Source organism: Cupressus sempervirens, chromosome 9 (genome assembly GCF_028749045.1).
Source record: "Cupressus sempervirens isolate cs-2001-9-10 chromosome 9, ASM2874904v1, whole genome shotgun sequence".
In the NCBI taxonomy this organism is placed as follows: domain Eukaryota; kingdom Viridiplantae; phylum Streptophyta; class Pinopsida; order Cupressales; family Cupressaceae; genus Cupressus; species Cupressus sempervirens.
Window position 1 is genome coordinate 264,779,846 of NC_143126.1, and position 12,181 is coordinate 264,792,026.

The window sequence follows — 12,181 nt, forward strand, 5'->3', positions numbered from 1 at the left end:
ACTTGAGTCTTTAATAGAATTTTGGTGCACTCCCAGAATGTTGAAGTACAATAAGTCTCCACTAACAAGTATTCTTTGCTGCTGCTACTTGCGAGCCAGCCTGAATCTCATCCAAGTAAATATCCAATAGTAACTGCATATACCATTCAAGCTTCATACCTAGAGGACATTTCACCTCTTAACTTTTAACTGCAGAATGTTAGTTGCTAGGCAATTTCTTTAGAACCAGTCACAAATTCTTTTACTGAAGGTGTCAAGAATGGCTCTCAATTAGGGTGTGTATTGACAATGATAAAGGGTTAAATTGGGATGTAGTCAGTAGAAACTATGGGTAGAAAGGCAAAAAAACAGAACCATCATTTCTAAGATGAAGTTTCCTGATTGTTATGTGCTTTAAACCCACTTAATTTAATCTGAGGTTTCCAGCCATTTGTACTTAATGATTGTTACGTTGTAATAGTTCAATTCCATCTATATATATATATATTACTAAACGTTGTGATAGTTCAATTCCAACTCCAAAAACTCAGATATTGACATATTTGTGAATAAACAGCCTCGTATTCAAGAAAATTCCATTATGCAAACATAAAAACGTTGGTGCCTTCTCTGAAACTTAAAATTTATTTGATACACATAAATGATAAATGGTAATACCATATACAATATAGAAATATGAGAACTGTAAGAATATTGTTCCCGCTCTTTGGGAGGGGAGACTGAAATCCACGTCATTAGATCAAGGTATATCTACACAGAGATCATCTGGTTGTAGGTTAGTTTATCCTGAAGTCACATACTGATTGATAAAATATCAATAATGAATATCGTCATCTGGGATTAGCATGTGCGTAGTTCCACTCACAAGCAAATTTCTTGAGTGCAGATTCAGGACAAAAAAATCAATGAATGTATCATAATCAACGGCTGTTAGACGTGAGAGGGTTAGTAATTTGGAATTCCCGAGTGAAGATGAAGCCACCTTTAAGATTATCTGATGAACATCAACCTTCTAGCTACAAAATCTTTCTACCTCATATTACAACACTGAGCTTTTCCCTTAGATAATTTGTCCCACATGCAGAACATCTGTCTTGGTGACTGATAATGTGCAGTGATATAATCATCAACGCACCCAAACTGGCAAAATTTCCAATCATGTGAATAATTGACTGGAGTTGAAGCATTGAACTGTTCTACCCACATCCCCATGCTTACATCTTCCATCTTAAACAACTGCAGGAAAAATATTACAGTTAAATGAAAAAGAAAGCATAGACAAAAATTAAATATTAAATGTCAAAATGATGACATTTGGATCCATAATGTAGGCAAAGGTAATATTCAGCAAAGAAGTTTACCCTCAATGTCTTATTATAGCGCTGGTTTACAACAAAGTTTGCTATTTCATTTGATATGATATATCCAGGTCCATTTGCATAAGGTGGATAGTCTTCCTCTGGCCATTCCTGCAATAGAAAACAAACAAAATTGGCCCATGTGTTAATTATAGTCCTCTGTCGCCATGACAGTTTGGGTTTCATTATTGAAGTAACAAAAGACATAAAATAGCCAATAGCAATAATCTGAACTCTGCAAGAAACTGAACTAGATATTTAATAAGCCCCAGAACTGTAAAACGAACTTTTCATTCAAGCAAAGTTATTAGAAACTACTTTAACAATGGCTCAGCATCTAAAAATCACTTCATGCCCAAATAAGTATCAATAAAAACTTATCTGTACCTCATATGTGACAGCCCATTTCCCCACCCGGAGAGGCTTGTGATAGTAATTCAGATTGCCAATGTAAACATCTTTTCCATGCAATATTTTTTTAACTTCCTTCACTACAGCACCCACTCTCACAAAATTGTCATCATCGCACTTCATTATGTATTTGGCGGATAAATTATGAGCCTGTACACAATATAATATATTAATTAAGAAGAATTATTATACTATAAGAAATAGAATTACCCGATAAGAGATGGAAAAGAATCATTCCCTAAATACAAACTTTAAATGAAGGGAACAAATATCAACAGAGCAATATGAAACCACTTGGCACTACAAAAGAAAGTTGCTTACCCCATATTCACATATTGCAATGGTTTTCAAAACCACAAGCTCATAATTGTCCATAAATGGCACAATTATTATATCACCATAGAAATCTGCTTCCTTCTTTAATTGTATGTTGACTTCCTTCCGCGCATTCTGTAAAGTTAAGAAAAACAAGGTTAGATTTTGCTCTCAAAAATTTTTGCATCCAATTGACATATAATTTCCTGTAAACAATTACTGCTAATATAAAATAATCAAAGTTGGAAGTGGATTAATATATTGGAATTCAAGTTTATTCTCAATTTTCTCAGTCTAGATATTTCCTGTGTTTTAAGGCAAATCTTCTCTAATGACAAAAACCAAAGCTAAGAACATATGATTTTCTCTTAAGCTTCAGTGAATAGTTTTTTATTTTAATAATCATTTATAACAGTAAATAATTCAGTTAATTGCATTTTCTGGTATCTCTTCCCAAAATATAGAGCAACTGAAGCTTACCAAGGCAACAAAGAAACGGGCAACAACATTCGATGATCGGATATGCCTTGATTGCATCCATGTCTTTCTGACAGCCATGCGCTCTGCAAAGTGGTTACCTGCAGATAGTATCCCAATAAAAAGATCTACTGGACCTTCTGGCAAAGGTGGAGCTTTCCAATTGTCTGACATGTCTAAGTGTCTCTGAGGTGAGAAGCTGGAATGAGAAGTAGGCAAGGAAGCAGCAACAACTGTGTGTACATCAATGTCACCATTCACAGACAAGCCAGTTGCATCTTCAAGTACAAATCCCTGTTGACCAATTACTGCTGTCAGGGGAATTTAACTATATTACTAGCACGGTGCTTCATAAATTTCAACTATAAACAATTTCGCACAACATGCAGATGAATGAGAAATGTAAGTTTTGCACCATAAGGCCTTTTCAACTCACCGTTCGATAGGGAAAAGATACAACATGTCTCCCATCCACAGTGATATGATAGCCTTCTACTCCTGCACTTAGAGTAAGAACAAACAGTTTGTTCTCCGCAAATGGGTATGGCCAATCAATTACTGGCTTCTTTTCACCCCAAAATAAATGGTTGAGCCATGATGTACTCTTAGTTTCCTTTGGACTATCCTCCTCATCCATGATCCACTTTTCACATTTGGGAAGACCATCAACTGCAAACATTTAAAGAGCATTCAAAATTCGGCCTCAGAATCTAAAAGTAATTTTTAGCCAAAGAGATGGTGACAAGTCACCAAAATGAAAATATTTTGCATGCATTAGCATAGACACATGATTAAGATTCAATGTTAATATCACACACCCACAGAATATAAGAAATAATTAGGATTTTAATGGAAGAAACAAGGTAATGTCATTTAGAAGAAATTAAAACATTTGAGAAAATATCATACAACTCCATGAACGCCTAAGAAAGTCGGGAAAAAAACCCAGAATCTAGTGCAGCAGTTCTAAATTCTGCTCAATTGCTATAAAGCAGCTTATTATCTTGAACCTAGAAACCACATTCAACCCCATGGACATGTTGCATAATTTAAGGCTTAACCGTGATGCCTTTCGGAAGAATAGAGTTACAAAAACAGTTAGATGAAACCCTCAATATACAAAATGTCTGTCATCCTATTTTTGGCTGGCTCAAAAATGCCATCTGTTGCAGAGAACATAAAAGGTTTGTTAGAAAGTATACCGATTCTTAAAATTCAGTTCCTTAGTTGAGTCTATTCGGATATAGAAGCTACCTTTCAATAGTTATCGTAGCTTTTGGATCCTTTCCTAGATATTTCAATGCCCATCAAAAGGTGACTCATTTATGACCTTTCTAGATGACCCGTTTATCCAAATTTTTCATACCGTTTCCATTTCCCTATAATCATGACCCTACTTTGCATATAGTATTGATTCAATATATTTCGTGTGACCTGTTTACATGAACAAAATTTGCACATTGAAGGATTAGGTTTTCAGCACGGTTTGAATCATTGTCTCAAAGCTTTCTGGGATCTAAGACTGCATTTCAATTACGCTAAGAATATTAATAATTTGCAATTAATTAAAACCCAATTCAACAATAGTTCGACCTATGCCTGCATCAAAAGCTGCACAATAACACAGGTCCTACATTATGAAACAGTTACGTCTAGCACCGTTTTAGCAAATTCCCAGTTTCTTTCTCACCTCCAAAATGCTGGATCGAAGCCTCGATTTGTGGGTGAAAAGAATGAATTTAGTTTGTTCTAGTAGTTGGAAAATGTAACAAACACCTCTAGCCAACAATCTACCAACTAATCCAAAACGGTGATGTGGACCTGCCCCTATTTGCTAAGGCAATTATGTGGATCACTAATCTAAAGGTGTAAGGGCTCGGTTAGCTTCACAGCTAAAAGATATGATTGTGAAAAAGACCTGATCCCCGACAATTTACAAGTCCATCTGTTCATATGTAAATATAATTAATCTATGAGAAAAATTGTATATATATACACCAAATCATAACAATTTTCCACTAAATAGAAACTGTTGCTCTTAACCAAAAAAAGATGTAAAAGTGAATACATATGTTTGTTTTGACATAAAATAGCACCAATTTACATACCTGTTTCATCTTCCTCCTTTGATCGCCATCCGTCACACCTCTGAGCCGAAGCCCACTGCATCCTATAGCAAGTATTAAGCTCAATGACGGGCTTGTCACTCCAATCCCCCTTCAACCTTGGATTAAAGTGCAATATCCTAGGTGGGTCCTCACCATCCACAGCATTCAGCCCTTGCAATTCAATCATGAACTGAGAAACAAGTAAAGAGTTGGCTCCATTCAAAGCAGAGATTTTGGGGTTCTTCTCCTGATGGGCCTGCCTAGGCTTAGCCACTATAGTTATAGAAGAACCCACTCTTAATCCACAAGGCAAATGCATCACCCTTCCGGATTTCTGTAGTTCTAGACTTTTCATGGAAATTGACCCTGGGCAGGATTCAACCTTGTACGCAATTGCAGTCCCATCATCCATCACCGTCCCAAGTTCTTCCCATGCCTTTAGACCTAATGTCCAGGCCTCCATTGCAGACCTTTCAATTTGAGACAACTCCTTTGTCTGGTTCATTTCTATGGGATTTGAAATAGGCCCGCCCATTACAGGGAAAGACTCTTTAGAAGGCCTAACTGGAGCATTATTGACCTCATTCTCCTCATGAAGAGGATCCTTATGGAGAATCTGCAACAATGTCTTATCTCTAACGAACACTTCTTCTGAATTGTCCTCCGTCCAACTAGCCTTGGGTAACTGAAAACTAAAAAGCACAAAATACAGAAAACACAAAAGCGCAAAAATCCTTATGCCACTTAACCCACAAAAATCCAATCTCACCCTCTTCATTTTCAGCCAATATTTGGGATGCTTTTCCATTTCAAATTCAGGTTTCTCACACTCAAAACAATCTCAAACAGAAGTTGCCCTTTTCAGCTCAAATTTGGGTTTCTTGCACTCAAAACAATCCCAAACAGAAGGTGCCCTCCTTTTCAGCTCAAATTTAGATTTCTCGCACTCAAATCAATCCCAAACAGAAGTTCCCTTTTTCAGCTCAAATTTCAATATCTTTTTTCTTCCTTCCTGTAAGCTCGACTCAATCCTTCCAAGACCTTAAAAAACTTCCGCCAAAAAAAAATCGCAGCGCCAAAACTATAAGGATTCCAGGACTCCTCTGACTCGAGACCAATCAGCAATGCTATTTCAGTGCCAGGGATCTTCAACAGGGCTCGGTGAGGCACCGGCTAAATCGAGAGGACAGGAAGAAAGACGAATATCACAGCCAAATTTGTTCAGGATTCCAGCCCTACTTTGGCTCAGAGATTGATTAGCTTCAAAAAGGGTCGATGAAATCAAAGTAGGTATGAAGCTAAAATTGAAATAAAAAACTTGCTGTGTCGGCTAAGCCAACACGAAGGAGGTTGGCAGTGCACGCGGAATGGCAAAAACTATAAACTAAAACCCAAGCATAGGCCACTCTGTAAAACACCGATCTGACCAGGCAACAGGGTTTTCTCAATCATCGTTTTTAACGGTAATAAAACTATTCTCCCTTTTGCCTCGTGGGTTTATATTCTTTTTCTCGTTTCGCATGCCGGGGTTGACGTTTTATTAGATGTCGTGTGCCATTTTTTTTAGGCCAGTAAGACAATTGGCAGCTTCAAGAGTTCCTTAGTTTCTTCTCCCTGCCTTCTTCCTAGATATATTTTTGTTTATTTATTATTATTACTGGTTATTATGCTAAATATAGATTTATTTTACTAGTTATTCTATATATGCTAAATAGATCTGGGCAAGGGATAATATAAATATATTTTAGAGAAACGGTCATAGTTGAAGTTTGGGGGACCACTAGGATGGCAGTTGTTGTGGGTCAAACAACACATAAATTGAATTGTTGAGTTTTCAAAGTACATTGTTATTCTAAGGCTCAAATTATACTCATTAATTATATGAGGTTATTAATTATGTATTTTTAAAAAAATTATATTATTTGTCAATATAGCTTTGACATTAAATGATTTCAAATTTTTAAAATAAGTATATATTGTTATTTTTGCATAAAAGAATCTTATAAAATATTAATATTAATATTAATATAGATTAAATTCTAAATGTAAATTAAATAGAAAAATAAATTGTATGTAGATTGTTTATTCTTATTCCTAAAATTTAAGAAAAAGATTGGAAGCATAAATAATTTTAACAAAAGAATTTTTTTTTTTAATATTTAATGGATTCAAGTTTTAAAAATAAAATTAAAATAGATAAAATAATCTTTATTTAAATTCATTTACTTTTTTCTTTGATATACATAATAAATTTAATTTTTAAAAAAAAGTTTATCTTTTAATAATTATCAATAATAAAAAAGAAATAATAAGTTTATTAAAATAAGTTCTGCACTGCAAAAATGACAAATTCGAACATGAAATTTGTGGGAAATCTAGGACAAAAGTGGAGGCATCGAATCAGAAAGAAACATCCCAAAGACCCCCACAGGAGAGATGACTCCATAGCTAACCGCAGCAAAATTCATAACAAGCTTGGGAAAGCGGATGCTAGATTTGAGGTTCCGAGGGCCAATAGGTTTTCGGTCTCGGAAGAACATACGAGAGGAAATCAATGCCAATGCTGGGAAGGAGGGCTTCAAGTAAACATTGTAGAAACCTCTTCTGATTCCTCAAACAGATATAAATCCCATGCACATTTCCCAGTTTTCACCATCGAACAGTTAGATGATCAAATTCGAGTTTTCAATCTGACTAGATATGCGCAGCCCAAGCTTATAAATCCTCTATCTCATCCAAGGAGTAAATCACAGGTGGCCACGACCCTAGCCGCTAAGATTCCCTTCAAGCCTTTTTCCCCTTCTTCCTACATTCCCCCTTATCGCAGACAAATCAATACCGACTAGTCATCTAACCCTAAAACAACTTTAGGATTTCCCCCTAAGAAACCCCAAGATAATCCTATTAAGATTTCCATTGAAGCAACAGACGACTCCTGGTATGATTGTTTTAAGAAGGGGGTTTTTGCTATTTGGAATGGCTCACTAGAAGAAATCTCGTTTTTAATAGAGTGGCTAAAAGACAACTATCAGGAACAGGTAAGTATTTTTCACCATTCAGACAATACATTGTTCTTAAAATGTGAGGAAAGAATTTGTTAAGAAAGAACTCATTTCTATTTCTAAATGTTTTTTTAGAGGTTACTGTGTCAAATTTTTAGAATGGTTCCATAATTTTCACTTAGAAATGGTCGATTGCATGATCCCCACATGGTTTTCCCTGATTGCTCTCCCTCCGAAGTTGTGTGATATAGACATTATTTATTCTTTAGGTTCTGCAATTGGTGAAGTCATAGCTATTGATGCATCCTTTTTCTATTGTAATAATGTTAAAATCCTCATTAATGTTAACATTAAACATCCTTCAGAAATCCAAAAGAGAGTTGAAACAGGTAAAGCTTCTTATGACATTAAATTTCAATTGTATAAAGGGAAAATCATTGACATCCTGAGATCTGATGAATTACACAAAATCAGACCCAAGATCCTTCCCCTTAGCTTAGATTTTAGAAGTAAATTCCCCAAGGTGAGCTCTGTAATAAACAGCAGGAACCAGGAACAAGGTAAGGAGATCTCCTATTTAGAGAATCATAATGATCAGAATGCTAGAATAGGCCGAGGACCTCTTTAAAAAGCATCATAACAGGCAAAGTAATAGATTCCTCACCAGCCCCAAGATCAAATTTCACAGCAAAAACTAAAGAGGGGAAGGTTGGGACCCTAAAGAGATCAAAAAAACATAAGAAAAAAGCAACAAATGTAATCAGAAATGATACTATAAAAAGTGGATATGAATCTACCAAACCTCAACAACAAAACAACAAGGAGAATACTGCTAAAACCGGAGAAGAACCTGCTTCTGTACATATCAAAGATACTATCAATGATAAAGAGCAAGGAAAGTACCTAGTTTCAGCTCTAGCAGATTTGGAAAATCAAAATGTCAGTACCAGTAAGGAAGATTGGGGTGGCCTAGATCATCTTAATACAGAACTAGATAAAATTGTAAGACATTTTGAGAAGGAAGTACAGAAAGATATAGATAAGAATGATAAGGAAGGCCTAGTACTAACTACACCTACAATAGGAAACAAAACAGAAGAAGAAGGTCTCTCTAAAATGCTTTTTTGTAGAACAGGAGTTGACTCGGACAGAGATAGAAATAAGAATTTAAATCTAAACATATTAGAAAAAGAAAACTCTCTTCTATTCTCTACAGTGGAGATGGGAAGGAACAACACCTCCATTACAGTAGAGAATCGAGACTAGGAGTGGTTGCATTCACAAAGAGAGGTTGAACCAAAGACAATGAAACCCAACAGTAAGAGAATCAAAGGAGTATCCAAATTTTGGCAGACCCCGAATGAGTACCCATCTTCTCCCTTCACTTTAGAGAAGGATCAACCAAATACATGGGACAAAGAAAGGGCAAGAATAGAATCAAATAGTTTAGAGAATTATGATCCTCATAAGGAAGAAGTTTCTACTCCGTATTGAATAGGCCACCTAGAGGATAATGACGCAAGTCTTTTAGAGGAAAGAGAAAATATGTTGATGGTTACCTCAGGTAGAACAAGAAACAATAAAGAGCCACGAAAGGACACGGACACCTCTCTATCAACTCGGCCCTTGGCTTCAGTCAACATGGTGAATCCACCTGGAACATTTAGTAAATTTTGGCAGACTCCCCTCGCTAGCATCGGCTCACCATTTACTCCTAACAGCTCGGATCAGCAGACACACAAGGGAGAGATCCAAGCAGAAGATCTACCAATATTGGAGTTTCAAGAATTTTTGAATGAGGAATGTATCTCAGATTCTTTATATAAAGAAGATATGGCAAAGGAGGACACTGTAATGATCGATCATCTTACTGAGGAGCTGGTCCAAATTTTCAGTTCAGAAAATCTTGATAAGTCTTTAGTAACACAGAAGGAGGAACTCATTCGGAGGGTCCTCAAATTGGGAGGTGAAAACTATTCAGGTGAAAATCTCAGAAGAGATATATTGAACATTCAAAGGAAAGAATTGGCCTCAGCATTTTCCAAACAATCTGAAATAGATAACCAGATTGTTGAAGATAATAACTCAGAGCAACAGGAACAATTGCTAGCAAGAAAGATTGACACAATACAAGCAACAGAGATGAACATTGGATAGCTTGGGATTCATATGACACAAATTGGGCCTAAGTCTCCTTGTTGTGGTAAAACAAAAGGCAAAAGAGGGAGAAAGTCACTAAAGGAACTCAGAGAAACAGAGAGTCTCAACAAGGATCAGCAGAAGATAGATCAACTGTTTCATAATGGGAAGGGGAAGTGCCTTCCCGCTCAGGTATGAAACTCACCACATGGAATGCTAGGGGCCTCAATGCCCCTAGCAAAAAGAGATTACTTAAGCATAACCTCAAATCCTTTAATTCTGATATTATTCTCATTCAGGAATCTAAATTAAATTCAATAGAATTAGATAAATTTAGCAAAATGCTTGGAGTACGGTGTTCTATGTTTGAAGAATCGGTAGGGGCCTCAGGAGGTTTGGGCATGCTCTGGGATCCTAGGAAGGTCAATATTAATATTCATAACAATAATAGAAACTGGATTAGTGGCAAAGTACAAAGTTTAAAATCTAATTTTAACTTTACAATTATTAATGTGTATGGTCCCATTAACAATACAAACAAACTACTAGTTTGGAATGAGATTAGTCAACTCTTGGATAGTCTAGATAACAAACTCTGTATATTAGGGGGTGACTTTAATACGATACTAGGTTTTAAGGAAAAGATAGGAGGTTCACAAGTGCTTTCACAAGCATCTAGAGACTTTAAAGAATGGTGCACTCTACACAATTTAATTGACGTTCCTACCAGTAATGGGACCTATACATGGAACAATAGGAGAAAGGACTTTTCCTATATCGCAGAGAAGCTTGATAGATTTTTAATCAAAGACGAATTAGACATTAACAACTTAAATTTTCAGTCTTCAATTCTTCCCATTGCTGGATCAGACCACTTCCCAGTTAGATTTGAAATTACTAAGCTTCTCAAGCCTTGTAGAAATCCCTTCAAATGTGAAAAGATGTGGTTTCTAGACCCAAAGTTCCTCCATAACGTCAAATTATGGTGGGACCAAGACAACTGCGTAGGATCAAAAATGTTTATCTTTATCCAAAAATTAAAGATGCTAAAAGAGCGCATCCTTAAATGGAATACAAAACAATTTAATAACAAATTTAAAGAAAAGATGGATATAGAAAATCAACTTAAAAATTTAAATTCAGAGGTCATCAGAAAGGGCATGGATAATAGCAGCTATCTCCTTGAAAAGGAATTGCTAGCTAAGCAAGAGTCAATCTTATCCAAAGAAGAAACCTTTTGGAGACAGAAATCAAGAGAAAAATGGTTGACTGAGGGTGATCGCAATACAAATTTTTTTCACAATTCTACCTTATATAATAGAGCCAAGAGCAGAATCACACGCATTAAAGATCGGTTAGGAAACATTCTGAAAATCCTGTAGAAATTGCAGACACCTTTGTTGATTTCTTTCAGGATCTACTAAATAACCAACATTGCTCAAATTATACTGCGCAATCTAGTCTTTTAAAAGTTATTCCTAAAATTGTTACCCAAGATGACAATAAAAACCTTAATAGACCCATTACTTTAGAAGAAGTCAAGAGAGTGGTTTTTGACATGAACCCAGATAAATCATCGGGCCTAGATAGATTCCAAGCCTTCTTCTTCCAAAAGTGTTAGGATATTATAGGTCAGGATCTCTGGAAAGCTATCAAAGCTTCTAGAAATGGTGGCTCCATCCTTGCTGAAATCAATCATTCCTTCATTACTCTGATTCCAAAGAAATGTGACCTTGAATCTCCAAGCGATTTCAGACCAATAGCCTTGTGCAATATTGTCTATAAAATCTTCTCTAAAATTCTAGCGAACAGGCTTAAAGAGATTCTCCCCAAGATTATCTCTGAGGAACAAACTAGTTTCATGCCAGGAAGATCCATCCTTGATGGCATCATCACCATTCAAGAGACGATTCACTCTGCAGGCCTCAATAAGGAAGCATGTATGCTCATGAAACTGGATATCCAAAAAGCCTATGATATGATGGATTGGAGATTCCTATGCAAGATGTTAGAAGCATTTGAATTCTCTTGTCAATGGGTTAACTTAATCTTCAAATTCATATCAACACCTAAGATCTCGTTCCTTGTCAATGGTACACCTGAAGGCTATTTTGATATTTTGAGAGGCATCCGACAAGGGGATCCTCTTTCTCCCTCTATTTTCATCATAATGGTAGAAGCATTTGGGAGAGCAGTGACAGATGCTTATAATAAGCAGAGAATATCGGGTATCACTGTCACGAAAAATATGCCTAAAATTACACATCAGTAATTCGCTGATGACACCATTCTCCCAGGCAAGAGTAAGATCTCTGAAGCTTTCTCCCTTAAAGGTATCTTGGATTTATATATGGAAGCCTCAGGACAAATG

The 12,181-nt window shown here is 36.1% G+C and overlaps 1 protein-coding gene across 1 annotated transcript; it reads right to left on the bottom strand.

Annotated features, from left to right (window-relative positions):
* Window positions 1–601: 601 nt before the first annotated feature.
* Window positions 602–6,239, bottom strand: LOC149538471 (hydroxyproline O-galactosyltransferase GALT6-like). The gene is made up of 7 exons (XM_089799799.1): window positions 4,670–6,239; window positions 2,998–3,230; window positions 2,565–2,855; window positions 2,091–2,219; window positions 1,746–1,919; window positions 1,362–1,469; window positions 602–1,236 (listed from the first exon to the last, which is right to left on the bottom strand). Exons 1-7 carry the CDS (start codon window positions 5,475–5,477, stop codon window positions 1,030–1,032), a joined length of 1,950 nt encoding a protein of 649 aa, XP_089655925.1. The 5' UTR covers window positions 5,478–6,239; the 3' UTR covers window positions 602–1,029.
* Window positions 6,240–12,181: the final 5,942 nt, after the last annotated feature.

What these genes read in the sequence shown, in the direction of transcription:
- LOC149538471 (XM_089799799.1), bottom strand. Translation starts at nt 5,477, where the DNA reads ATGGAAAAGCATCCCAAATATTGGCTGAAAATGAAGAGGGTGAGATTG. An exon ending in TTGCAATATGTGAATATGGG is followed by an intron (nt 1,920 to 2,090) that starts GTAAGCAACTTT and finishes TATTGTGTACAG; the next exon opens with GCTCATAATTTATCCGCCAA. An exon ending in AATGGGCTGTCACATATGAG is followed by an intron (nt 1,470 to 1,745) that starts GTACAGATAAGT and finishes TTTCTATTGCAG; the next exon opens with GAATGGCCAGAGGAAGACTA.